Source organism: Balaenoptera musculus, chromosome 10 (assembly GCF_009873245.2).
Source record: "Balaenoptera musculus isolate JJ_BM4_2016_0621 chromosome 10, mBalMus1.pri.v3, whole genome shotgun sequence".
NCBI lineage: Eukaryota > Metazoa > Chordata > Mammalia > Artiodactyla > Balaenopteridae > Balaenoptera > Balaenoptera musculus.
This window is the reverse complement of record NC_045794.1, coordinates 90,715,680-90,741,232: the sequence shown is the minus strand read 5'-3', so window position 1 is coordinate 90,741,232 and position 25,553 is coordinate 90,715,680. Positions and strand designations below refer to the sequence as shown.

The 25,553-nt window shown below is 44.6% G+C and overlaps 1 protein-coding gene across 3 annotated transcripts in view; it reads left to right on the top strand.

The window, feature by feature from the left end:
* Nucleotides 1–25,553, top strand: part of LARGE1 (LARGE xylosyl- and glucuronyltransferase 1) — a 598,897-nt gene that overhangs the window by 291,300 nt on the left and 282,044 nt on the right. For all 3 annotated transcript variants that reach the window (XM_036864771.1, XM_036864770.1, XM_036864769.1), the window contains exon 5: nucleotides 14,497–14,620. In XM_036864771.1, the coding sequence (XP_036720666.1) occupies nucleotides 14,497–14,620 (124 nt within the window). The remainder of the gene's footprint in view (nucleotides 1–14,496; nucleotides 14,621–25,553) is intronic.

The following is a 25,553-nucleotide window of genomic DNA, read 5'->3' as shown; positions in this document are numbered from 1 at the left end:
GTGACTGTCATAGCTCATGTCTACATGTACTCTCAGCTGTGCTTTCTGTCTCCCTGACCCATCCTCCCTAATGTCAGAAGGATATTTCAGGCATGCAAATCTGATTTCCTAAAACCTTTCATTAGCTTCTCCTTGTCGAGGGAAGAGAATTGAATCTCTTTACTGTGGCACACAGACCATCCGGGAGGTGACGTCATTCTCAGCAGTGTTCTCTTTCTCCTCCTTGCTGTTTCTTCATGCTCCAGTAGCACTGATCTGCTGGTAGGTCCCCACCCTCTCCAAGGCGCACCCTGCCTGTTGTTTTCCTCTTGCCGCTCTCTCTGCCCATTTCTCCCCTCCCCCTGCCTCTCCCTGCCACCCCAGGCTGGCAAACTCCTTTTATCCTTGAAGCCTTTGTGTAGGCATCATTTCTAACCGGAAGCCTGGGTCGGGGCTCCCCTTCTACCAGCCCATAATACCCTGTGTATCTTTCTATCGTTATATTTATTACATTGTAATTTATTTATGTATTCATGTTATATCTTCTGTAGTAGAATCTGGGGCTTCTGGAGACAGACACCATGCCTTATTTTTCCTGTTTTCCCAGTATCTCAGCAAAGTACTTAACATGTATTATATGCTCAGTAAGTGTTGACTTGTTTAATAAGTGAACCTAGGAGACTGCATTAATAAATAACCTGAAGAGTGTTAATTCAACCAGTTACCTACTAGCCCAGATTTAGTTTGATTTCACATTCAGGCCGCTATATAGCTCAGTGATGTTCAGCAGATCGTCTCACTCTTGAGACTCCAGTTTGTATATCAGTTAGCTTTTGCTAGGAATCAGTTCACCCCAAAACTTACTTGGTTGAAAACAACATTTCTTAGCTCAGCTGTTTGCACTGAACTCACGTGGCTGGTGTTTGCTGGGCCCCCAGTGTTCCTGCAGTCAGCTGGCAGGTTAGCAAAACATCAGGTTCACTGCCTTCTGGAGCAGGGAAGGGAGTTGGGAGAGGCGAACAACCAACAAATCTATTACAGGATCAGTTACTGCTAGGGGTGCTCAGGTCCTCCTTGTAGCTCTGTCCGGTTGCCACTGCGATTTCAGTTGTGCATCTGAGGAGGAGATGGGAATGCGAAAGAAGAGGGGCCCTTTCCCAACACCACGGCTTCTGTGCGTTTTTGAGACTCATGGTTCTGCAGCCTTCATCGGCCGCTTGAAACCAGGCATTACGTAGGCTGAGCATTGAATCAGATGAGTGGTTCTCAGCCTTTATGTGTTTAGTCCTTGCCTCCACTAAAGAACTCGGGTCCCTCCCTGATTGACAAAAAAAAGCCCACTCTTTAGAGAAGAGTATTTGCGTGATGACAGGTAGTCGTGCTCTTTCTCAATTACGGCACATTTAAGGTCATAAAACCTAAATGATTCCAATAGTTGTTGAAATCGTAAGACTCCTGTTGAGTATAAACTTTTACTCCTACAGTAGCTGAAGCACAAAGATGTTAAACTTAAAAATAGCAATAGTGGGCTTCCCTGGTGGCGCAGTGGTTAAGAATCCACCTGCCAATGCAGAGGACACGGGTTTGAGCCCTGATCCAGGAAGATTCCCACACGCCACGGAGCAACTAAGCCCGTGCACCGCAACTACTGAGCCCGCGTGCCACAACTACTGAAGCCTGCGCACCTAGAGCCTGTGCTCTGGAACAAGAGAAGCCACCGCAATGAGAAGCCTGCGCACCGCAACGAAGAGTAGCCCCTGCTCGCAACTAGAGAAAGCCTGTGCGCAGCAACGAAGACCCAACACAGCCAAAAGTAAATAAATAAAATAATAAATAAATTTTTAAGAATAGCAGTAGGTTTATTATCAGCTGCTGATGGCATGCTATACTTTCATGGCGGCATGGGGATTTGAGAAGAAAGCAAACTCTCAGTATGTGGTATGAACATTCTACACCCCACATCAGTGACTACTTGATCTCCTTGGAACGAATAGCCAATTAAGTCCCTCCCATCCTTGAAATTCTACAGATGCGAATCATTCTGTGAATTGATATGCTGGTGATAATGATTTGAGATATCAAAACAAAAGGACCTTTGAAAGACATTCAGCTCAGAAAGTCCAGCTATAAATAGCTTCATTGTTTCCAAAGCATGCTATGAGGATTAACTAATACTTGATTATAAAATACTTTGACAAATGGAGTACCTTCTTAATGTTAATAATATAGTGGTGCAGGATGCTTCTTTTGGCTTTCACTGTTAATTACAGTAATTAGATTTATTTTCCAGACAAGAATTTTAGCAAAATTTCATTTAAGGTTTGCTTTGTTACATCAAATCAATTTTGCTTCTGCAGCACGCTTAATGACAGTGGGCACACTATATTTTAAAAGATAGTAAAAGTGTTATGGGCACTCTTATATGCTGATGCTGGCAGTAAAAAATTGCTATAACCTTTTAGAAAGAAAGTTCATAGTATTATGACCAAGATATTTACCCTATGACTACTTTAGGGAGTCTGTCTTAAAAGGATAATCCTAATTACAGAAAAAAAGTTTTTGCAAAATATTGCTTATAATCATAAAAATTCAAATAATACTTAAACAGTAAGTCTAAATAATGGAATGTCCTCTTATAGTAAACCATAGTCTTAGTTGATTGTAAAAAGTATGCCATAACATGGACAAGTGATATTTTAATTAATTTATTTATTTTTTGGCTGTGTTGGGTCTTTGTTTCTGTGCGAGGGCTTTCTCTAGTTGTGGCAAGCGGGGGCCACTCTTCATCGCGGTGCGCGGGCCTCTCACTATCGCGGCCTCTCTTGTTGCGGAGCACAGGCTCCAGACGCGCAGGCTCAGTAGTTGTGGCTCACGGGCCCAGTTGCTCCACGACATGTGGGGTCTTCCCAGACCAGGACTGGAACCCGTGTCCCCTGCATTGGCAGGCAGATTCTCAACCACTGCGCCACCAGGGAAGCCCAACAAGTGATATTTTATGATATAAGGTGAGTGACAACACAATTCAAAAACTCATGCATAACATCGTTCCATTATATAAATACATGCACACGTGTGTGGCATGCATGCAGATACACATGTACATGGTTGAAATACAGGGGATGGAAGAATAGCAAAACATACATGAAAAATGGAATTTTTGTATGTTGTGCCTGGGGTGGTAGAAATACAGATGATCTTGGTTTTGTTTTCTCTTTATATATATTTTTGGTCATCTTATTCTGCACCCTCTGTGATGAAGAAAAAAGGAGGATGAGAAAAATAAATACAAAATAAATGTGAGCAAAGGTTTACCTAGTTGAAAATAACACAATATGTGTCTGTGTCACCTAGATGGGAGACTATTTAAAGAAAAATTGGGGGGATGCCTGTAACTCCAATCCCAGGTGCAGATAAACTGGGAAGTATAGCTGCTCTTCAAGGAAGCCGAGCTTTTAGTGAGCAGAGGAAAAAGTATATATATTCACTTAGTCACTAAGTGCTTACCTCCCGGGCAGGAATGTGGACCAGCTTGTAAACGTTTAATATTTGATTGCTGGGATGATCTACTTACTCTTACTCCACAGCCCTGTTGGCAGGAAGAAACTGGGTGATTTGCCTTACTTTTCATGTCAAACAGCTGGGGTTTTGTGTGTGTGTGTGCGCTCACGCCCGTCTTTTTTTTTTTTTTTTTTAAGCTTTACTTGTGCCCCTCAAGAACAGAGAGGATAAAACAGCATCTTCGTGACCAGTGTCTGCCTCTAATTGTCTTATTGCTTATTCAGGCTTAAACTTGTTATAGAAGCAGTTTCCAGATTTGGAAGGGAGGAACCTAGGATTTAAGTAAAAGAAACCAGAAGTAGGTTCTGATTCTGGGCTTTCCATCTATGACCTGGTGACCCAGCAGGTCACTGTACTTCTTGGAGCTTTGCCTTGCTCCCCAACCTCTCATAGAGCCCTATTGTGAATATCAAAAGAGGTAATCGATGTGAAACATTTATGTATTTTATTTATTTAACAAATAGGAAGGTAGTTCTCACTCTACATCAGGCTGTGTTCTGAGTGTTTTTCAGATATGAACGCATTGAATGTTCATGTAGTTCCATGGTGTGGTTACTGGTATCCCCATTTTATAGATGATGAAACTGAGGATCCATATGTGAAGTCAAGGCTCAGGGTCACAGAGAGGAGGGGCAGGGCTGGGTTTGGACCCAGTCAGTCTAGCTTCAGAGTCTGAGCTCTTGGAAAGTTACCGTTTTGAGTATCATTTTCTTATTTTTATTTTCATTCATCATTTTGGGTGACCATGTAGACATTATGATTATTCCTGTAATTTCCATTATCATCCTCATCCCCCCCCCAGGTATGTATTTTTGAGGTGTTAAGTATAAATAGTGGTTTTAAAGGCATGGACATTAGTGTTCTAGTAAGACTTAAGAAAATCGCATAGAGGAAAGAAAAGAAAATGGTAACTATGTGAGGCGATAGATGTGTTAATTAGCTTGATTGCGATGATGATTTCACAATGTATACATGTATAAAAATATCACCTTTAATGTTTTCAAAGTATTTAATGTACACCTTAAATATATACAATTTTTATTTGTCAATTTTACCTCACTAAAGTTCAGGGAGAAAAACAGCAAGGACATGTAGAATCTGTGAACAGGTAAAAGATCTATGCTATTCAGTCACGCATGTATATGTAAAACCAAAAAGAATTAATTCGTATAGTTCAGATGCCAAGGATAGGTCATTGTATTTGACCTTCATCCCAACCCTGTACAGTGGATGCCGTTACTCCCACAAATGGACGAGGAAACTGAGGCTCAGAGAGGTTAAATAGCTTGTTCAAGGTCACAGGTGAATAAGTGATGCTCCTGGGTTTCCAGCCTTGGCTCCGGCCAACCCTGGAATCCATGCTGCTTTTACTACACCATGAGGCCTTTGATTTGCTCTGTTCTTCTCCCCGGGAGAGCTTTTCTGACATGATACTGACTTGTCCTCGATTCTTCCCACATTATCAAGGCCACTTGTCCTCCCCCAAACCAAGAACTCACACTGAAAAGCCCTCATTCGGGCTGCTGTGGTCTTCTGCAGTGAGTTCCATTTAAATCTCTCAGTGTAACAGATTCCCTGAGCATTCAAGTTGCTGTCACAGGCTCTTTCTTTTTCTAAAACTGCAATTCCATTGTAACCTTAATAATTAAGGATTATTTCAACTCAGCTGTCCCTGTATATTTTAATAAAAAACAGACTTTGGATTGCCTTACAGGGGCTGTGGCACATTCCTGACAAAATAAGAAAGGAAAAGCAGGGAGAAAGCTAGGGTTTAATCATCTTTGCCTCTTTGTATTACCATATTTATTGCATCCCAGCCTGGAACAGGGGAGCAGTTAAGGAAACCGGAGGCAGCAGGAGCATTGCTCATTATGAGCAAAATCTGCAGGCTGTGCTAAAGATGAAGCATGCACTTGCTTCCTTCTTTGTTAAAAAAGTGTAATCTGGTCTGAATTAGAACAGACCTAGTGTCTGTGTTGCTTGAACCCAACCAAGTGGACCCCACTGTATTTGAAGATGTGTACTCAAGCTTGCCTGTTCAGGTAGAAGTCTTTTCTCATGGGCTTAAAGCAGTGCTCCCAAAATGCGTATGTAACTGGTAGACTGGTATAAAAGACTATTTCAGATGTTATATAGATGTAAAATTAAATAACATTGAATCATATATTAAGAAAATTATTCCTTTCATGATTCTTCTGAATGAGCTCTTATTATCTTCAGTTTATGAAACTCATTTTGGCGTAAATATGTTCTTAACATCTGTCTAACTCTTGCTAATTTACCTCTGGACAACAGAGAATAGGATGGAGGCTCATCACCTCTGGCTGATTTGGGGAATTGGAGGCCTCTATCTTTAAAACATTTTTACCTTCCTGAGTTAGGAACCAATTGCAAAATAAGACTCAGAAGTTACACATGGAGAATGAAATATCACCTCTACTGCTGTTAGTCCCGAATTGTGGGATGTTCTTTCAACTGTGGGTTCTTTTTTGGCCTCATGAATTGGGTTTACTTACCGTCTGAGCCAACCTGGACAACTGCAGGCCTTACCCACCTGGGCAAATGATTTACTGTACAACACAGTTCCCCACGGAAAGAAGCCCAGAGACAGCTGAACAGACCAGACCTCAATCCCTCTCCCAAACTCGTAGGTCAGGCCATCACTCCACATCTCAGGCCAGTAAGTAAACATTGGAATGTAAATCACATACCATGATATTCACTCTTGAAAAGCGGTTTTTAGTATAGTCAGAGTTATGCAGCTGTCACCACTATCTAACATTAGACCATTTTCTTCATCTTGTAGAGAAACACCCATATGTATTAGCAGTCACTCCCCATTTCCCCCTCCCTCCATCCCCTGGCAACCACTAGTCTACTTTCTGTTTTTATGGATGTGTTTATTCTGGACGTCTCATATCAACAGGATCATGTACTATTTGGTCTTTTGTGACTGGGTTCTCCTACGTAGCATAATGTTTTCAAGGTTCATCCATGTTGTAGCACGTGTCAGTACTTCATTCCTTTTTATTGCCTAGTAATATTCCATTTTATGCATGTACTACATTTTGTTTATTCATCAATTGGTGGCCATTTGGGTTGTTTCTACTTTTTGACTATTATGAATAATGCTACTCTGGATGTTTGTGTTCAAGCTTTTGTGTGAATATACGTTTTCATATTTTTTCGTATATAACGAGGAGTGGAATTGCTGGGTAACTCAGCAATGGTAGCTTTGCTCAATTTTCTGAGAAACTGCAAAACAGTTTTCCAAAGCAGCTACAGTCATTTTAGAATTCCACAAGTAACAAATGAGAGTTCCAGTATCTCCATATCTTACCAACACTTATCATCTATCTCTTTATTTTAGCCATGTTAGTGGATGGGAAGAGGTGTCTGAGTTTTGATTTGCATTTCCCTAGTGACTAGTGATGTTGAGCATCGTTTCCTGTGCTTATTGGCATTTGTATATCTTCTCCAAGAAATGACCATTCAGATCCTTTGCTCCGTTTTTAACCTGCTAACTTGTCTTTGTCTTGAACTGTAAAAGATCTTTACACATTCTTGGTTTTAAGTCCCTTATCAGACATATGCTTTGCAGATATTTTCTCCCATTCTGGGGCTGTCTTTTTCACTTTCTTGATGGTGTTTTCTGAAACACAAAAGTTTTTAATTTTGAAGACCAGTTTATCTGTTTTTCTTTTGTTGTTTGACCTTTGGATGTCATATCTAAGAAACCATCACCTAACCCCAAATTAAAAGATTTACTCTCACATTTTCTTCTAAGTGCCTCTGCACCTAATTTCCAGGTAATTGTGTCCACTCTGAGGGAACTTGGTTCTCTTCGGTAATTATTCGTTTGTCCGTTCATTCGTTCTTTCAATAAACAATCACTGGATGATTATATCTACAAGGAACTGTTAAAAATCTGAGGAAAAGATCATCAACAAAATGTAGCTTCCAGTGCCAAGACTCCGTCTAACAGGGAACAGTTGCAAAAATCTAAGTTTTGAGCCCTGATGTCAGTGGGAGGCACTAAGAAAGGGCATCTGACTCCGTGAAATGGCTTCCTTGGAGCCGTGGCGTCTAAATTGAGAACAGAAGGCTGGAAGGGAAGTGCGGCAACGTGTAGGCGGTGTGGAAGCCACGACAGCGTGAACACAGCCTGTGGGAGAACGTGGCCAAGTCCTGGACCTGACTCACGGCCAGGCACTTTCTAGGCACTGGGGTTGTAGAGGGGTTTAACGAGAGAGTAGGTGCTCTGTGAAACGAGAGAATCTCTACCCTAGACAGCTCACATTCTAGTGGAGGGTGGAGACAGACCTGCAGATGAAGATGGAGATTTCTAATACTAGTCAGTGCTAGACAGAAACCAAACAGGGCAGTGGGGTGGGGAGTGATGGGGAGGGAGAGGGGCATTTTGGATAGAGTAGCCATGGAGGGCTTCCTTGAAGAGATGACACTTCAGTTTATTCTTGAAGGAGCGATAAGAGGTGGCCACATGCAGGTCTGCGGAGGACAATGGCTGGAGTGCAGGAGGGAGTGGGGAGGCGTGAGCATGGACGGGGGACGGGGTGAGCTCATTGAAGGTCCTGTTAGCTCCAGGCGGGAGGCCGTATGGTGAGCGGGGGATCACGTGATCATTTTAGAGAGTTCAGGGCTTACAGGATGGACGAACTATTGGAGGGAGCAAGCTCAGAGATCGGGGAGAGAAGGGGTGAATATATTCATAAGATGTTACTGAAGGTTAGTTGGGATAATAATAGCTAATATTTATGAAGTCCTTACTGCTTGTGAGTCACCGTTCTAAGTCCTTTATACATTTTAACTCAGTTAATTGGACAGTAACTTTGAGGTAGGAGACATCAATATCAACCCCATTTTACAGATTTGGAAACTGAGACTAAGATTAAAAAGCTCACTCAAGGTCACATCATTTGTGACAGGCCCTAGATAAGAAGCAGCCAGGCGGTTTGGCTTCAAAGACCCAACCATGAGACTAACGCTGCCTCTGGGGACTTGCGGTTGACTGGGTGTGTGGGACGTGGGCGGGGAAGGAGCCCAGGTGACAATCCCATCTCTAGCTTGTGAGTCTGGGTGAATGGTGCACCTTTCACTCAGGCAGGGAATTCAGGAGGACGGGCACGTGTAAGGGGCCAAGAGAGGACAACACGAGCCCCTATTTAATATGCCAGGCGCTGTTCCAGGGGGTGGGATACACCAGTGAATGACCAACCAGGTCCCTGTCCTCATGGAGCTGACATTCTTGGTTTGTTAGGAGGGTTGTAATTGGGTCGTCTTGATTCCAAGGGGTCCATGGGATATGAAGTGGGACCATCTGGTTGGCAGCCGGATTCAGAAGTTAAAAGCTCAAGGGCGACATTCTGGCTTACACAGGGGCTCTATGAAAAGTGGTCTGGGACATGCTTTCAGGTGCTTTCCTCGTGGCCGCTGGAGGTGCAGTTGACGGGACCCACATCCTTGTGATGGTACCCAAGGTGGAACATTAGCAGAGCCCCTCCAGGTGTTCATGCTCCCCACGATGAGACGTGCGCTACTGCTGGCTAGACCGCATTGGATTACTGAGACGGGGTCAGCAAACTGTCAGGGTCCTGGTGGTCCCCTGAGCTGGGGACTGTGTGTCCTCTGATTAAGCGTTTTCCTGGTTGTCTGATGAGGGAAGCTGATGAGGCTCACTGACCCCTTTGACAATGCAAATACCTAGTTTAGCCCTAAAGATGAGCCCAGGTTCTTTCTGGAGTTACACTCCCTTCTGGAGAGATGCTTTAAATAGACCAGAGGAAGAATGCAGAAGAGGGGGAAAGCCTCATACAGATGCTTGCACCATCCTCCTCTGAGAGCCTGTTCCTCTTACCCACGCTGGTCCATCTTCTGCTCGGTAACTAGATTAACCTCCTGAATTACAACTTCAATCTGCTGCCTGCTGAGCTCCCCAAACCTTGTCTGGCTGTCTTCCTGTTGTTAATACTGTCTCTCTCTTCTTTTTTTCCTCCCCATTCCGGGCATACACTAGGTGTTCAATAAACGTTGTTGTGTGATCCACTCAAATAAGACTATTGTTCTTTCACTGACATATGGTGGACTTTCCCACCTCTATTCCTTTCCTTATTCTGTTACCTCCTGCAGAATGCCTTCCTGTATCCTCCATCTTTTTGCATCCAGAGGTCCGGTTTACTTGCCCCATCATCCATGGACACTTCCTAGATTGTCCACTAGTGAGAAGTGGTCTCTCCCACCCTTATACTCCAGTAGCATGTATGTTCCTCCTTGTGGAACCGTCCTGTACCGTTGTGCAAGTTGTTCACTATCCAGTTCCAGGAGTACCTTCACTCACCGTCCATGTCCGTGTCTTCAGGTGGCTCCCTGGGAGCTGTGCCATTCCCAAACTTTGCGGCTGTGTGTGTAGCCCTGTGTTATGGCACACCGGTGTTCTAACGTTTATGTGGTTATTTGTATTCTTTCTCTGTCTCTGCCAGATTGATTGCTGCCTGAAGAGAGGACTCGGAGCTCATTCATTGTCTAAATCCCTATTCTGCCTTACTTGCTGCTTGATAGCTCTTTGTCGGATGTTTATTCATTCAACTCATTTTTTGTCTGTGAATGGAAGAATTAATTGAAAACACTTTATTTGAAAAGTGACGCAAAAGCAATAGAGAAAATAACAGCTTCATAAGTTAATGTAGATAATAGTGGTCCTAGTCCATTCAGGCAGCTATAACAAAATACCACAAACTGTGTGGCTCATAAACAAGAGAAATTTATTTTTTTTCTCAGTTCTAGAGGCTGGGAAGTCCAAGATCATGGCACCAGCATGGCCTGACTCTGGCTGGGGGCCAACTTCCTGATCACAGACTGCAGACTTCTCTCTGTGTTCTCATGTGGTCAAAAAAAACAAGAGGGCCTCTTTTATAAGGGCACTAACCCCTTTCAGGAGGACTCTTCCCTAGTGACCTAAATACCTCCCAAAGGCCATACCTCCTGGTATCATCACCTTAGGGGTTAGGATTCAACATATGAATTTGGGGTGGGGGGCAGTGAACATTCAGACCATACCAATTGTTAGCATATATTGAAATACTACATGCCAGGTATTTGCTAAGTGCTTTATGTGCATCACTTAATTGTCACAATTACCCAATGTACTACTGCTTACTTACCATTATTGTTTGTGATTTGAAATGAAGAAATTGAGGCATAGAGAGATGAAGTCACATGCTTTCGGTCACTTGGTTAGTCATTAATGCAGCCAGGGTTCTGACCCAGATGTCCTGGAGCAGAGCGCCAGCCCTGAACCGTTGATGCAAGCGTGCCATCAGCTGCTTTTACTTCTTATGGGAATGTGAACGGTGACAGGGAAGGAGGGGCGCTGGCTTTCTTCCTCTGTTGTACCAGTGTTTCTTGAGCACCCATTATTTGCCATCCTCTCTGCTGGGCACTGGGAGTGGCGATGAAAAGATGGTTCCTGTTCTCAGAGGCCTCGTGGTGGAGAGAAGGAGCCAGGTGTTTGAATTTGTATCACAGTACTTTGCCGTAAGTGGTAGATTAGCTTTGCATTTGAGGTGCCCAGTTAGCAGGAAAAGGGAGGGATGAGGATGGGCTCACAGAAGGCTTTGAGGAGGAGATGCCTGACAAGGCGAGTTTGAAAGGAAGAACAGGTACTCAGGGACCTCCAAGTATCAGGGGAGTATCCCAGGGAGAAGGAACAGCCCAGACAAAGATACAGATGTGTGGAAAACGTGATGCGTTGGGGCAAATATGAGTATCTTGATCTGTTTGGTATTGTTACCCCATGTCTAAAATTAAGCCATCTCTCGGGCTTCCCTGGTGGCGCAGTGGTTGAGTGTCTGCCTGCCAATGCAGGGGACACGGGTTCGAGCCCTGGTCTGGGAAGATCCCACATGCCGCGGAGTAACTAGGCCCGTGAGCCACAACTACTGAGCCTGCGCGTCTGGAGCCTGTGCTCCGCAACAAGAGAGGCCGCGATAGTGAGAGGCCCGCGCATCGCAATGAAGAGTGGCCCCCGCTTGTTGCAACTAGAGAAAGCCCTCGCACAGAAACGAAGACCCAACACAGCCATAAATAAATAATAAATAAATGTTTTTTAAAAAGCCATCTCTCTACTGTGGATAAAAATGCAAGCTGACAGTTATACAGATTTATCTTCATTCATTCTTGATACATAAGACTCCGGTCACGGCTCCTGGGAGAGGAACATGACTGTGCCGACACTGAGGGCTACAGGGACCCTCTGACTTCCAAGTGGCTGTCTAGCTGTCTCTGGCTTAGCGTCCAGGTAAGTCACTGGCCAGTGAACAAACACACCATCACTGCCTCATGCCACCAGTCATCACCTAGGACTGCTGGCAGCTTCTTATAGGGAAGTGACCTATAGGGCTTCCAGGGAAGCTGTAAGGCAAGCATGCCCCTTCCTTCTGAGTATAGATAGTTTAATGGGAGAGTTTGCAGTGTTCACGCCATGGGTGCCATGGAGAAATTCAGCAGTGCTGATTGCTCCTTTGGGTCATTTGTTCAGCTCAGCACCCTGAGCACCTGTTTTGTGTTTGGCAAGTTGGCCTTGGATAATAACTTTCTTCAGGTCTAGACTCATCTACCCAGCTCCACCTGGCTTTGCCACCCTGACCTTAAACTTGGTATACCCAGTCCCAAACCCATCGTCTTCCTCCAGTGTGCCTTTCTTCTTGTAGCCCCTGTCCTGAACGAATCACCACCAGCCCAGGAACCCCCGTGTCTTCCTCTTCCTCTCCGTATCTAAGATCTCTTCTCCTGAAATTCCTCTGGATTCCACTTCTCTGTTGCTCTTCCCCAGACACTAAGTCGGATTCTCGTTTCACATTCACCTCATCTCCTAAATGAGGTGTACACCTCTGTTCCCCTTAGCTGCCCACTATCCATCACCTATTCCACTCTTCATTTCGTTTATTGAACTCCTCCTGCATCCCAGGCACTGAGTTCAATCATGGGGCTCTCCATTTCAACGCAACTGGCATCATCCTTTACCCCCCTGAGCTCATGGTCGAGGGGGGATGCGGACCAGTAAACAGGCAACCACAGCCTAAGGATGGGCACAGATGCTGAGATGACTGTGCATTAGGAAGGGCCCCTGACTTAGTCCTGGGTCGTCAGGGAAGGATTCTAAGAGCAAATGATGGCAGACCTCAGAAGTGAAGGCTGGGTGAGAGAGAACCAAATGCTGAATGGGGGCTGTGGAGGCGGGGGAGGAGGAGGAGGAAGAAGGAGAGGACAAGACCATGAGAGCAGGAATGGTGTCTTACCACCATGTCCCCAGCATCCTGCTCGTCACCTGGTGAACGGTGGGTGTTTAATAAGTATTTACAGAATGAGCAAATGCAAGAGGGTTTCCTGCAGAGTAAACGGTATGTGCAAAGGCCCAGGTGGAGAGAGAGCATGGGGGTAGGGGCAATTGAAAGAAATCTGTGTATCTAGAACTTAGAACGGGGCTGGAGAGCGATTGTGCAGGAGGCTGAGAGCTATGGGACGAGTCTGTTATTCCCCCCACCAAGCTGATCAAATCCAGACTGTTTAAGCCGGCGTTCATTGCACTGCTCCCTACGTGCTTGCATCTCTCCCCTTCTCTTCTCGAACCCCCGAGTCCCTGCTAGCCCTTCCCTTCCCACCACACTCTCAACACCCCCTGGGCTCCAGCCAGAGTCTCGTGTTATTCTCCTTGGATCGAGTCCCCTCTTCCTTTGCCAAGAATAAAGTCATTTATCCTTCAGGGCACTACTTCCCCCAACTCTTACACATTCTTCTGACCCGGTCCAGATTAGCCCTCCTTTTTCTTTACTCTCCTGGAACCTTGTGTTCTGTTGTAGCTGTTATCACAATCCACCGTCTGTTTATATTTGGGTTTATATTTAACTGTCTCTAAGTAATAAGAACTGCTTGAGGTTGGGGTGGGCGAGGTCATTCTCATCTTTAGATTTCCAGAGGTGCTCATTCGTGGTATTACGATGTATGCTGTTATTCGTACTAGAGCAATGATATTTCTGATAATAGTTCTTCTGGGTTGAACTACTGGTTTGTGCCTGGCGGTCCCTCAAGAAAGCGTATCTGCTGTCTATTATTATCCCATCTATGTTTGTTGTTGAGATGCATCATGTATTGTACTTCTTATCTAATTGACCCAGTAGCCCGTAGAGGAGGCTTTTCACATTTTGCAGAACGAAGAAGCAGCAGTGCAGAGGTATAAGTGACGTGCTCAAAGTCCTCCCGTAATAGATGCCAGATCTGGGCTTCAAACCCATTTCCATTTGAATTGGAAGCTTTGCCCTTGTGTACTGCTGGTTTGTATTTTGGGTGCTGGCTCAGTGTAACAGCGGGTCAACTAAGGTAGAATGAATAAAGGCTTTAGAAATATTACAAGTGAGGATGAGCTGATTCTCAGTTATGGGAGCCCCAGGTGATGCCATCGTGGCTGCCTGTTTCTCTTTCGGAGAGGAACAGGCAGAAGACAGGACTTAGTGCTATGCTGGGGGAGAAGTGCCTTGCCCGCTCCACACAGCCAGTCCAGAGACCTCATCCTTTGTCCACGTGCTTCTGCACTGATGCCGGTACATCCAGGTGGTAAAGAGAAAGCGTTGACCAAATTGTTACACATGCTCTACTTAAGATTTTTAGAAGCACAGATGCCGTAGTAACAGGTATGGCAGTTGGCTTGCACTGAATGTCACCAGTGATTTTACTCTCTCTGGTCTTTGGTTACCACGTCTCTGAAATCCTGAGGTTGAATGAGACATCCTCTCTCCTTCTCAGCTCTGACATCCTCCCCAGTAGGAAACATGCCTGATTGTCCTTCATCACTGCTGTTAGAAACTGGCCACACGTTACCAGCTGGTAAGAGCGTGTCTCTGCGGCCTTGGTTCTCCCTCCTGACTCTCCTCCTCTCCCTGCCCACAGGCGGAACCCCCTGCATTTCCACCTCATCGCTGACTCCATCGCCGAGCAGATCCTGGCGACGCTCTTCCAGACCTGGATGGTGCCTGCCGTGCGAGTAGACTTCTACAACGCGGATGAGCTCAAGGTACCGGTGGGAAGGGAGGTCAAGCAGGATGCTTTCCTTGTTTCTGGTTTAGTAGACAGCAGCAAAGGCAGAAATCTCAGCTCGCAAACCGGAAACGTCCAGGGTATAACTGAGGGTGTTTGCCACTTGAATCTGATTTGATTATCTGAAGCATTAAAGCAACCGTTTCTTTAGCACAGAATGCGTGCTGGTCTGTGCAGTTCTGGCCACCAAGGCTTTCTGTGGAGGCTGGAGGCTACCGGCCTGGTCCGTATTTAAGGAAGGCCTATGGTAGCCAATATCTGGAGAATTCTGTTACCCGGTGAGGTCAGCGCTGAGTCCGACAGGCCTGGGTTTGAATTCGTATGTTGTCATTTACTGGTCATAAGACACAAAGTAAACAAGCTATACCTTTGGATCTGTTTTTTCATGAGTAGAAATGTACTTATAACACCAACCTCATGGAGTAATTAAGAGGCTCAAATGAGAGAACATATGTGAATGTGCTTTAAAAGACTATGTTGAATAAATATTAAGGATTATGTTGGGCCAGAGGGTTTCAACCAAGGGAGACTCATTTGACCACGTCATTCCCTTGCTTAAAATCCTCCTGTGGTACCACGTGGTCTGCATCAAGCTTCAGATTCACAGTTTGATTTAAAAGTCCTGCATATTCTGGCTCTTGACGCATCTTCCAGTCTCATCTCTGGCCATTCCTGCAAATTTGCTTATTACTCAGCTCGAAGAAACCACCTCTGGGCTCTCTGCCCTCCCTCCTGCATTTGAGCCTTTGCTTCTGCTGTTCCTTCTATCTGACACACCCTTCCAGCTACCTGTCACAGCTCCCACTCATCCTTCAGGACTCAGCTCCATGGCCACCCCCTCTGAGAACTTCCCATGACTCCTCCAGGAAAGAGGAAGACGTTTTCTGTTCACTTGCCCGTTGACTGCTTTAGTTTAGAACCTTCTTAACAGGGGATGGGGCTGGGAGCACATCTTGTTCTTTTCTGTATTTCTGGCGCATTTGTTGGTACCCTGTAATGCTTGTGGATTTAACCAATTGCTGTTATTAGCGGAACATGTAACTTTGCAGAAACCGTTGCTGCTCTGTCTCCAGTCACCTTGGGAAGGACTAAACACCTAGGCATGAGGCAGATTTTAGCAAATTGCTTGGTCTAAGCCTCATAAAGCCATTATCTTTTCATTTCAGAGCCATAGCATTTTAAATAGATCACAAAGATGTTGGCCGGAGTTGCTGATTTTCCCATATTTCAGGCTCTGAGGTTGATCGAGATGTTCGGAATTTAGCATTTGGGGATTGTCGTGGTAATTTGTGTGCCATTCCAATCTATTCTGAGCTAAAATTGATTAACACTCTTAAAAAGGGAAAAACAAAATTTAGCAAATTGCTGCGCTAATTAAGGTGAAAGCAAGCCACTCTGTCTCCCGGGGTCTGAGGGCCAACACCATGGGGAAAAGCAGCGGGGGGCGGGGGGGTGGTGCAGGTCTGGCAAAGCATATGCATGTTCTTTCTTAGTGCAGTCCTGTGTCTGTGCCCTGTGCAAGCCTGCACCCCCTCTGCTCTTTGAGGAAGCACGAAGTAGTTGAAAACCCCAGCTTCATTTCCCATCTTACCATTAAAGAGCTATCTGATTTGTGTTCTGAGCCTTGGCTTGATCAGCTGAAAATGGGTGGAACCCTGCCAGCTGTGGAAGAAGATATTGGATTAAATAAGATAACTCATGTGAAGGCCCAGCAGAGCCTGAAATGCAGCAGGTTCTTGACAATCCCTCATTCCTCTTTGCAGCCATGTCAATATAGGATTCAAATGCTCTTGATTGAAGGCCCGTAGGGAAATCCACGGGCAGTTGGGAGGTTGAAAGGTAAGGCATGGTGGCCTGTGAGCTGCCCCCGGGAACCCCAAGGCTTCCTTAGGGTCTTGGAGGAAAGGAGGGGACTGTTGTGGGGGAAGACTAGGACTCTGACTCCCTGATGCCCACATGAATCCAGGTATCCATTATTTTTACACACTGGAGTTTGTCCATTTGAATTGAGGACTCCATGGCTTAAAAAATAAGCATTAAAAAAATAACAGTCTGATGTGTTCTAAAGGATATTGTCTCCAGAGTCCTGCCCTTGACCCTGCCTTCTGCTGCTGACTCTGCCATGCAGTGTCCCTACCATCTGCATTTTATTTCCCTGCCTCTTAAACATCTATCACCCACAGTCCTGTATCCCGTGAGGCAGTTGTCAGAATCTGGTAAGGACAGTGAGTATGAAGGCATTTTGTAAAACATAATTTTTCCATAATTCATGATAACAGTCATAATAATTTATACATAATTCTGCTCAACAAACCTAAACCGTGGTCTGCCCCCTCCCCCCGACCTGAGCCTCTCCTGGAATCTAGCACCACCGCCTACTTAGTTGCTCATCCAGAACCGAGAGTTTGCCTTCGATGGGTCCCTTTCTCTCTCCGAGCATCTGGCCATTTGAGGTCCTAGCTGGTCTTCGTCTCCCCTGCTACCATCCTTGTCTAACCCTGTGTGCTCTTTCGCCAACACAACAGCAGTTTTTTGTTTTGTTTTGTTTTCCCAGACAAGTCTTTTCCCTTCTCCTCCGCTCACGTCTCCTCACCCGCATCTGTTCTCCGTCAGTAGCATGAGTCAACCTTTCCAAAGGCAAGCCCAGCCACACCTTCCGCATCCTCTGCGTAAAACCTTCAGTGATTTCCGGATGCTACTAGGATGGGGAGACCACAGTCCTTAACTGAGTCGAGTTTTTCTGCGCCGTCTGGCTCCTACCTCCTCCTGACTTCATCTTGTACTGTTGGCACCATTTCTCCCCCACTGGATCTTCCAGTCTGCTCTGCTCCTTCCCTTCCGCTGGGGGCCTTTGCACGAGGCATTTCTTCTGTCTCTTGTACTCTGAGCCTGCTCTCCCCCATCGCTAACTGAGTCCGCGTTCTCTTGCTTAAGCTCCCATGTACACAAGGACACCTTCCCTGCCTTCGTCGTCTCATAGGGGTTTCTTTGTTGTATCTTCTTGGAGGATCACATACGTTTCTTCAGTAAACCCGCTGCCGAGTGTAAGCTTTCACACCTTTGTGTGATAAGCTGGTAAACGTCTGTCTCCCCTAGAGTGCAGGCTCCGAAATAGCTGGGATCCTGTCTGTTTTTCATCTCCCTTGTAACCTTAACACCTGCTCAGCAAACCTAAACCATGATGATGCCTCACCTATGAAAACATTTGCTAAATGAATGATACACAGTAAACTCAGCACTGGGTGCCTAAGAGACATAAAGCCATTAGGAAGAGGTTTCAGTTGTTGTTTTTTTTTTTAATTAATTAATTAATTTACTTATTTACTTATGGCTGTGTTGGGTCTTCGTTTCTGTGCGAGGGCTTTCTCCAGTTGCAGCGAGCGGGGCCACTCTTCATCGCGGTGCGCGGGCCTCTCACTATTGCGGCCTCTCTTGTTGCAGAGCACAGGCTCCAGACGTGCAGGCTCAGTAATTGTGGCTCACGGGCTTAGTTGCTCCGCGGCATGTGGGATCTTCCCAGACCAGGGCTCGAACCCGTGTCCCCTGCATTGGCAGGCAGATTCTCAACCACTGCACCACCAGGGAAGCCCCAAGGTTTCAGTTTTTTTTGTTTTTTTTTTTTAATTGAAGTATAGTTGATTTACAATGTCATGTTAATTTCTGCTGTACAGCAGAGTGATTCAGTTATACATATACTATATACCTTCTTTTTTTATATTCTTTTCCATTATGGTTTATCATAGGATATTGAATATAGTTCCCTGTGCTATACGGTAGGACCTTGTTTATCCATCCTGTATATAATAGCTTACATCTGCTCACCCCATGCTCCCACTCCATCCCTCCCCCAACCCCATCTCCCTTGGCAACCACCAGTCTGTTTTCTATGTCTGTGAGTCTATTTCTGTTTCATAGGTAGGTTCATTTATGTCATATTTTAGATTCCACATGTAAGTGATACATGGTATTTGTCTTTCTCTTTGATTTACTTCGCTTAGTATGATACTCTCTAGTTGCACCCATGTTGCTGCGAATGGCATTATTTCATTCTCTTTTATGGCTGAGTAATATTCCATTGTATATATGTACCACATCTTTATCCATTCATCTGTCAGTGGACATTTAGGTTGAGGAAGGGGTTTCTTGGTCACTGTCAGGGTTCACCACATTCCTGAGGCCCCTTGTGGCTCAGGGCATGGGCAGACATCCAGGTATTTGTCTGCCAGTGACCCTGCAGTGACATAGATGAGGAAGCTCCATCTATGCCAACCCGCCTTAACATCCCAAGAGCAGCTGTGGGACAGGTGGAGTGTCTTTCCATGACAGGTAAACCAGGAAGGGAACGCACTGAACACCATCCGTTAGATGGCATTAGAGAAGGGATGGATGATGACGTGGAAAGGTGCTGTGTTCTTTACTTGCATCCAGGAAACATGTCGGATGGTAGCGTCCGCAGACACGTAAGACGGCCTCCCCCGATGGGGATGAGAAATCGCTTTGTACAGCTGTTGGAAATGACATTTCTCAGAAATACTCCTGTGGGCTCCTTATTCTATCTGTTAGCGCTGGAGAATGGAGTAATAGGGGAAAGGAAGTTATGAAGGATCAGTGCATGATTAAAAATGAGCTGTGAGAAATTCGCGCTGGACTGGTGTGCTTCTCTCCGTAATGACCAATTAGTGCGGATTTGCAAATAGTGATGGCTCAGCCAGCTCGTTCCTGTGGCCTGTGAAACACTCACTGGTCTTTCTCATGTTTATGTGGCCCATTCGTTTCCAGCTTCCGAGGCCCCAGATCAACAGGCTACGGGGACTGAGTGCCCCAAACTCTACCCAGGACATGCAGCTCCTGTCACCAGGGGAGGGGGGCAGCAGGACAAGGACGATGACTTCTTTTCGTGTGGAGCTTTGCAGGTGGCGGCATGCTCTCACTCACTTCTCAGGGCTACCCTGTGGGGTGGAGAGAGGAGTTTCATTACCTCCATCTCACAGGCAATTTATAAATTGACGCTTGGACTAGAAGGATATTTGCCTAAGATCAGGCAGCTAATAAATGCCAAGGCAGCTATTTGATTTTTCCCTTTCCAAATGAAATGATAGGAGATGCATGATTGTGTAATTCAGTAGACACAGAGGTGGGATGGATCCGAAGGAAAGGAGGGGGACGTGGGTTGCAGCCACTGGATGAAGCTGCCACTGTTGAATTGCACTTGAACTCAAAATTCCTGTTTTCAGTGACTGTGGACCCCATAGGCTGTGGTGTAACCTCAGCTATTTATGGAACACTTTCTTTCTTACGTTTACATGGTTCTCTCATGGAATGACACATTAACTCTGTGGATCGGTCCTATTATGATCCCCATTATACAGATAAGGAAACTGAGGCTTAGGGAGATTAAATAACCCCAAATCACATGCATAGCTAGTATGTGGTAGAGTTGGGATTAAAACCCAGAACTGACACCATAACCCATGTTCTTTCTCCTGTGTTCTGGTTCCTTCTCTGTGGCCTGTTTTTAAGCTAAGATACTATAATTGTGTCTAGACAAGGGTCCTCTGAGCTCTCGGTGGTGTTCTTTTTCTGGTTGTTCCTGAAGAATAAATGAGTTAAGCATGACCCCTCCATTTAAAGGCCTGCAGCGAGCGGCCTTCCTGCTGGGGACCAAAGTGTGTCTTCCTAATGATGCTGCTGAGGGCTGGGACAGCCCCATCACTGCCATCCAAGGATCATTTTCTAACCTAAACAGTCACCACTCTGGACAATTTGCCTTAAATCAGCAAGATATTTGCCAGTGTTCAGACGAGGCCCTGCATGCCCAACAGCCTTTGATCTTGCCCCTAGTTGGCCCGGGAAGTCACCCCCAAGCCACCACTGGGATGAGGATGATCCCGAGCTCGTGAAGGGAAGTGGCTGGCACGGGGGCTGTTTCATGATTCCCCTGTCTAGCTGGGAGCCCTCATTTATCTCCTTTTCTCTTAGACCTGATACCTGCTCATTACCAGCATCAGAAAGATTATGAAGTGGGATTCAGGGCTGTGGTTACAGAAAACATTGATGGTTGACTCTAAAAGTTGCCGTCCTACTCATACTCAATTGCCTTTGTGCTGGTCCCTATGGAGTATTGTAGAGGTTCTCTTAGATAACTGCCATCTTTCAGCACCTGCTGTCCTTTGGGAGACAGACTTCTATTGTTCCTCTCACTGGGGGATGGAGACATTACTGCCCGCCCCATCTGCTTCCTCAGAAGATATGCCTCCTGAGTGATGGGCATTTTCAGTTGGGAGGGATTGATAATGACATGAACCCATAGGGTCTCAGGGTTAAAAAGAAACCCAATACTCATAGCTATTTTTTGACAAATGAGGCCCAGTGGGGGTTAAGCAAGTTGCTCTAAATCTCACATATGACTCTTCTCCAAATTGGATCTGGATTTTATGATCCAGGCCTGGAGTATAGTTCAAACGGACCACACGCTTGGCAGTGGCCGAGCTTCCAGTGCAGTGACCAGATATCCCCATGGGCTGGAGCAGTTCCAATTAGACTTGACCTGCAGAGGAGAGACAGAAGCTCTGGGACATGTGTCTCTCATAGAGGGTAGGATCTGCTCGGAGATGCCCTGCAGAAGAAAGAAATGAAGCCAGGTGGCCTTTAGAATTGCCTTGTCCAGTTTCACCAGTAATATGGTAATGATGAGAGTAAGACAGAGAACTTAATCGTCTTTCCATGTTGGTAGCTCTAGGTCCCCTTTATTGGTAAAGAAGAGGTCTTGTAATGGAAAGCATGGTGCTTGGCACATAGTAGGCCCTCAACAGATTCTATTTCCTTCCCTTCCTCTTTGGTGTATTTGGAGATGGCTGTGATTAACCTGTTAAATCTTCTCTTGTCCAAACCCACCACGTCAACACACCTTCTCTTCCTCTGCAACAAAGGAACAAACGACGGCTGACCGCTCATCAGAGGGCACATGTTTTAGGTTGTTTTTCTAGAATAGTTTATGGATTTAGGCTCTTGTTCTTTCTGTCCTTGTGGGCCAAACATTATGCAGGAGGGCTGGCTGAGGTTACATATTATGTCCAGGTCTGGAAAAGTTGGCATTTTCCCATTTTCTTTACTGCTTTACTGGTTCCTGGATTATCTGCATGGTTTTTGAATGGGAGAGCTGGTTCTGTAAGGCCTGCAATGCACCTCAGGCCTTTGTGTTAGGCTTTTCTCTCCGCTAACAAGCACGAGATCACAGAACAGACCTGGATAAGTGAAATGCGTAACGTACTTTTCTGTATTCAGAAGACTGATCTTTGGCTTTTAAATACCAGACATGGAACATTGTAGACAACCAACAGAAATTGTAATCTGTGTTAGAAGAGAATCTTTCTGTGTCAGTTGTACAATTCACTTTGTACACAGGCAAATGTCTCTTTATGTAATGGAGTGTCCTAATGAATGGGCTCTGTCCCCTTTTGAAAATCACAGAATCTTAATTAAGAAGGAACTTGGCATTCATCTGGCATAACCTTCCACTTTCTTCTATAATATTCTATGTAAATGGTCATTAATCTTCTGCTTTTGAGTCCTTCCAGAGATAAGAGATCATTACCTCCCAAAGGACCTTGTTCCATATTTAGAAACTCGATTAGAAATGTTCGCCTTGTGCTGTGCTGAAATCTTCATCTTTTTGATCCCCCGCCCCCCCCCGCCCGCACTGGTCCTGAGCATTAAGAAAGACTGAATGTGAGTGTATATATCATTGTCTGGTCACTTGTCTGCCTTCCATACTAGACTGTGAGAACCAAGAGGGCAAGGCCCGTAACTTTTTTCTTTAGGCCCAATGTTTAGGATACAACCTGGCCAATGGTGGCTCCCAGAAAATGCATGAGCTCTGTTTGGGGTCTGCAGAGTAGGTCAGCCAGGTGTTTGAGGACCTAGCATATCTACTAAGTCCTCTCCTCGTCATCCCCATGCCTTCAACTATAATCCGAATGGCAGTGCTGGGAGCCTAGTTGACACTTAAATTTATCCTCGGACGCGTTAATGTGATAAGTGGTTTCCGAGTTTTTACCTTCCTTGAATGGGCTCACTTTTTTCTCTGTCTCTTATGTCTACCATTCTCTATGGTTCTTCAGAATATAACAGTTGTTCCAGATCTCTGTATGTGACATGCCCCTCCTGGAGCTCAGACTTAAACTCATTTAAAGCAGTTTAGTGTCCCCTGACCCACCTTTTCCCCATCTTGAACATTGATCCCTTTCCACTTGCATTGCTGTGGTCTTCTCATCCATTACCCTTGATAAAAAAGGAAATGCTTTTCCTGAACCTGATTTCATTGTGTCTTTTCAAGAATCCCATGCTATAGAAACAGCATATGTTTCCTTTGGTTAATAAGGAACTTACCAAAGGTGTTAGCAGAATGCTGCTAATTAGAGGTCTGAGTGATGCTGAAATCTCGTTCTCTTGGACTTCAGTGCAGTGTTATTCTCTGGTACCACAGGTCTTATTTGTACAGAATTTGAGTTAAACAACTTTAGTGATTCAAGAGAGTAGTTATAATGATGGGTTTTGGAATATGAGTTGGACGCCCCCCCCCCCACACCCAAAAAAAAAAAAAAACAGAGAAAAAGAGAGACCAGAGGTATTTGATGGATAGTGAGAAAGTAGTGGGCAAAGTCAACTGGAGATTATGGTGAGGTTAGAAAACTTTTACAGTGAGAGCAGGAGTTTTTGTCCAAATGTTTTGAAAGGATAAAAGGCTGGGTTTGGGGAGTGAAATGTTAGAGCTTCTAAAATGTGTTTTAGAGGAGGTACATTTTTGGCACATTACCCTGGGATGGAGTGGCTGAGTTGGTGAAAAGCTAACGAAAATTAAGGGCTGCAGGCACTCCAAAGTCAAGGTGTTGGATGGGCCCTCCAGAGTTTGATGAAATACAAGAAAAATTGTCACGAGCTAAAAAGAATTCTATGCATGTAGATCAAAAGGGGCCCTTACAATCCAGGTAAAGTCAGTGCTAAGTTGCCCACATCGGGCTATATACCCTAGAAAAAAAGTATTTTTATTTATTTTATTGAAGTATAGTTGATTTACAATGTTGTGTTAATTTCTACTGTATAACAAAGTGATTCAGTTATATATATGTGTATATATATTCTTTTTCATATTCTTTTCCATTATGATTTATCATAGGATATTGAATATATCAATAGTTCCCTGTGCTATACAGTAGGACCTTGTTGTTTATCCATTCTCTATATAATAGTTTGCATCTGCTAATCCCGAACTCTGAATCCATCCCTCCCTCACACCCCATCCCTGTGGGCAACCACAGATCTGTTCTCTTTGTCTGTGAGTCTCTTTTTATGTCATAGATAAGTTCGTGTCATATTTTAGATTCCACATATAAGTGATATGATATTTGTTTTCTTCTCTCTTACTTCACTTGGTATGATAATCTCTAGGTCCATCCATGTTGCTGCAAATGGCATTATTTTGTTCTTTTTTATGGCTGAATAGTATTCCATTGTATATATGTACCACATCTTCTTTATCCATTCCTCTGTTGATGGACATTTAGGTTGTTTCTGTGTCTCGGCTATTGTAAATAGTGCTGCAGTGAACATTGGGGTGCATGTATCTTTTCAGATTATAGTTTTGTCCAGATATACGCCCAGGAATGGCATTGCAGGATTATATGGCAAGTCTATTTTTAGTTTTTTGAGAAACCTCCATACAGTTTTCCGTAGTGGCTGCACCAATTTCCATTCCCACCAGCAGTGTAGGAGGGTTCCCTTTTCTCCACACCCTCTCCAGCATTTGTTATTTGTAGACTTTTTAATGATGGCCATTCTGACAGGTGTGAGGTGGTACCTCATTAGAGTTTTGATTTGCATTTCTCTAATAATTAGCAACATTGAACATCTTTTCTTGTGCCTGTTGGCCATCTGTATGTTTTCTTTGGAGAAATATCTATTTAGGTTTTCTGCTCATTTTTTGATTGAGTTGTTTGTTTTTTGGTTACTGGCATGACTGTTTGTAATGTTTGGAAATAAAGCCCTTGTCCATCACATCATTTGCAAATATTTTCTCCCAGTCTATTAGAAATATATTTAAATTATAAAGAACAAAAAAATTCTTCCTTTAAGAATAACTCTCATTAATAAGAGTTGATTATGTACGAACTTAATAGCTTCACATGCATAATCTTATTTTATCCCCACAATAAGCCTTGAGGTGACTATAATTATTTTCACCCATTTCCAGGTGAGGAAATAGAGGCTTATAGAAGAGACTTGTTGAAATTACTCAGTACTGTGGAACTAAACTGTGAATCCAAGTCGTCTGACTCTTGAGTAATGCCATCCAATAGAACTGTAATGATGAATCATGTGTAATTAAAAAATTTCTAGTAGCCATATTTGCAAAAGCAAAGTGAAACAAGTGAAGTGAATTTTAATAATACATTTTATTTAATCCTGTATATCTAAAATATGTTGATCAATATTTTAAAAATTACTGACGAGGAATCTTTTTTTTTAAATTTTATGTATTTATTTATTTATTTATGGCTGTGTTGGGTCTTCGTTTCTGTGCGAGGGCTTTCTCTAATTGCGGCAAGTGGCGGCCACTCTTCATCGCGGTGCACGGGCCTCTCACTATCGTGGCCTCTCTTGTTGCGGAGCACAGGCTCCAGACGCGCAGGCTCAGTAGTTGTGGCTCACGGGCCTAGTCGCTCCGTGGCATGTGGGATCTTCCCAGACCAGGGCTCGAACCTGTGTCCCCTGCATTAGCAGGCAGATTCTCAACCACTGCACCACCAGGGAAACCCACTGATGAGATATCTTGCACACTTTTTTTTTTCCACACTAAGTCTTTGAAGTCCAGTGTATGTTTTATGTGTCCCACCTTGGACAGCTGCATTTCA